At 51.1% G+C, this 327-nt stretch overlaps 1 protein-coding gene across 1 annotated transcript in view; it reads right to left on the bottom strand.

Annotated features, from left to right (window-relative positions):
- Nucleotides 1-41, bottom strand: part of EMH_0021740 (SAG family member) — a gene marked incomplete at both ends in the record, with an annotated part of 2,943 nt that extends 2,902 nt beyond the window's left edge. The window contains one exon of the mRNA XM_013501836.1: nt 3-41. Within this exon, the coding sequence (XP_013357290.1) occupies nt 3-41 (39 nt within the window). The remainder of the gene's footprint in view (nt 1-2) is intronic.
- Between the last annotated feature and the right edge of the window lie 286 nt (nt 42-327).

Raw genomic sequence — 327 nt, 5'->3', positions numbered from 1 at the left:
GCAGACGCAGAGGCGAGCGAAAAAAGTTTAAGGGCCGCCATGTTTTCAGTGTTGGAGTTGAATATGTGAACGAGAAAACGGGGGAAAGGGGGGAAGTTTTTAAGGGGCTTCTGGCGCAGACGTACCAATATGCTGTGCAGTGTGTGTGCAGGAGGTGGCGAGGGACCGAACTGGGACTGGGCCATACGGTCGGGAGTGTGGTCATTCTGCTCATTTGCTGGAGTCGAGTTTACAGCCCCGACGTTCTTAAAAATACTTCAATGAGGTATTTTAACAATTATTGTCTACTCAGTGCCCCCTGCTGTCGCTCAATGCGACGTCAAACGG

The sequence above is a fragment of the Eimeria mitis genome, genomic scaffold (assembly GCF_000499745.2).
Source record: "Eimeria mitis Houghton genomic scaffold, Emh_scaff770, whole genome shotgun sequence".
Taxonomy (NCBI): Eukaryota; Apicomplexa; class Conoidasida; order Eucoccidiorida; family Eimeriidae; genus Eimeria; species Eimeria mitis.
Note: the sequence above shows the minus strand (reverse complement) of the source record. Positions and strands in the feature narration are given on the sequence as shown.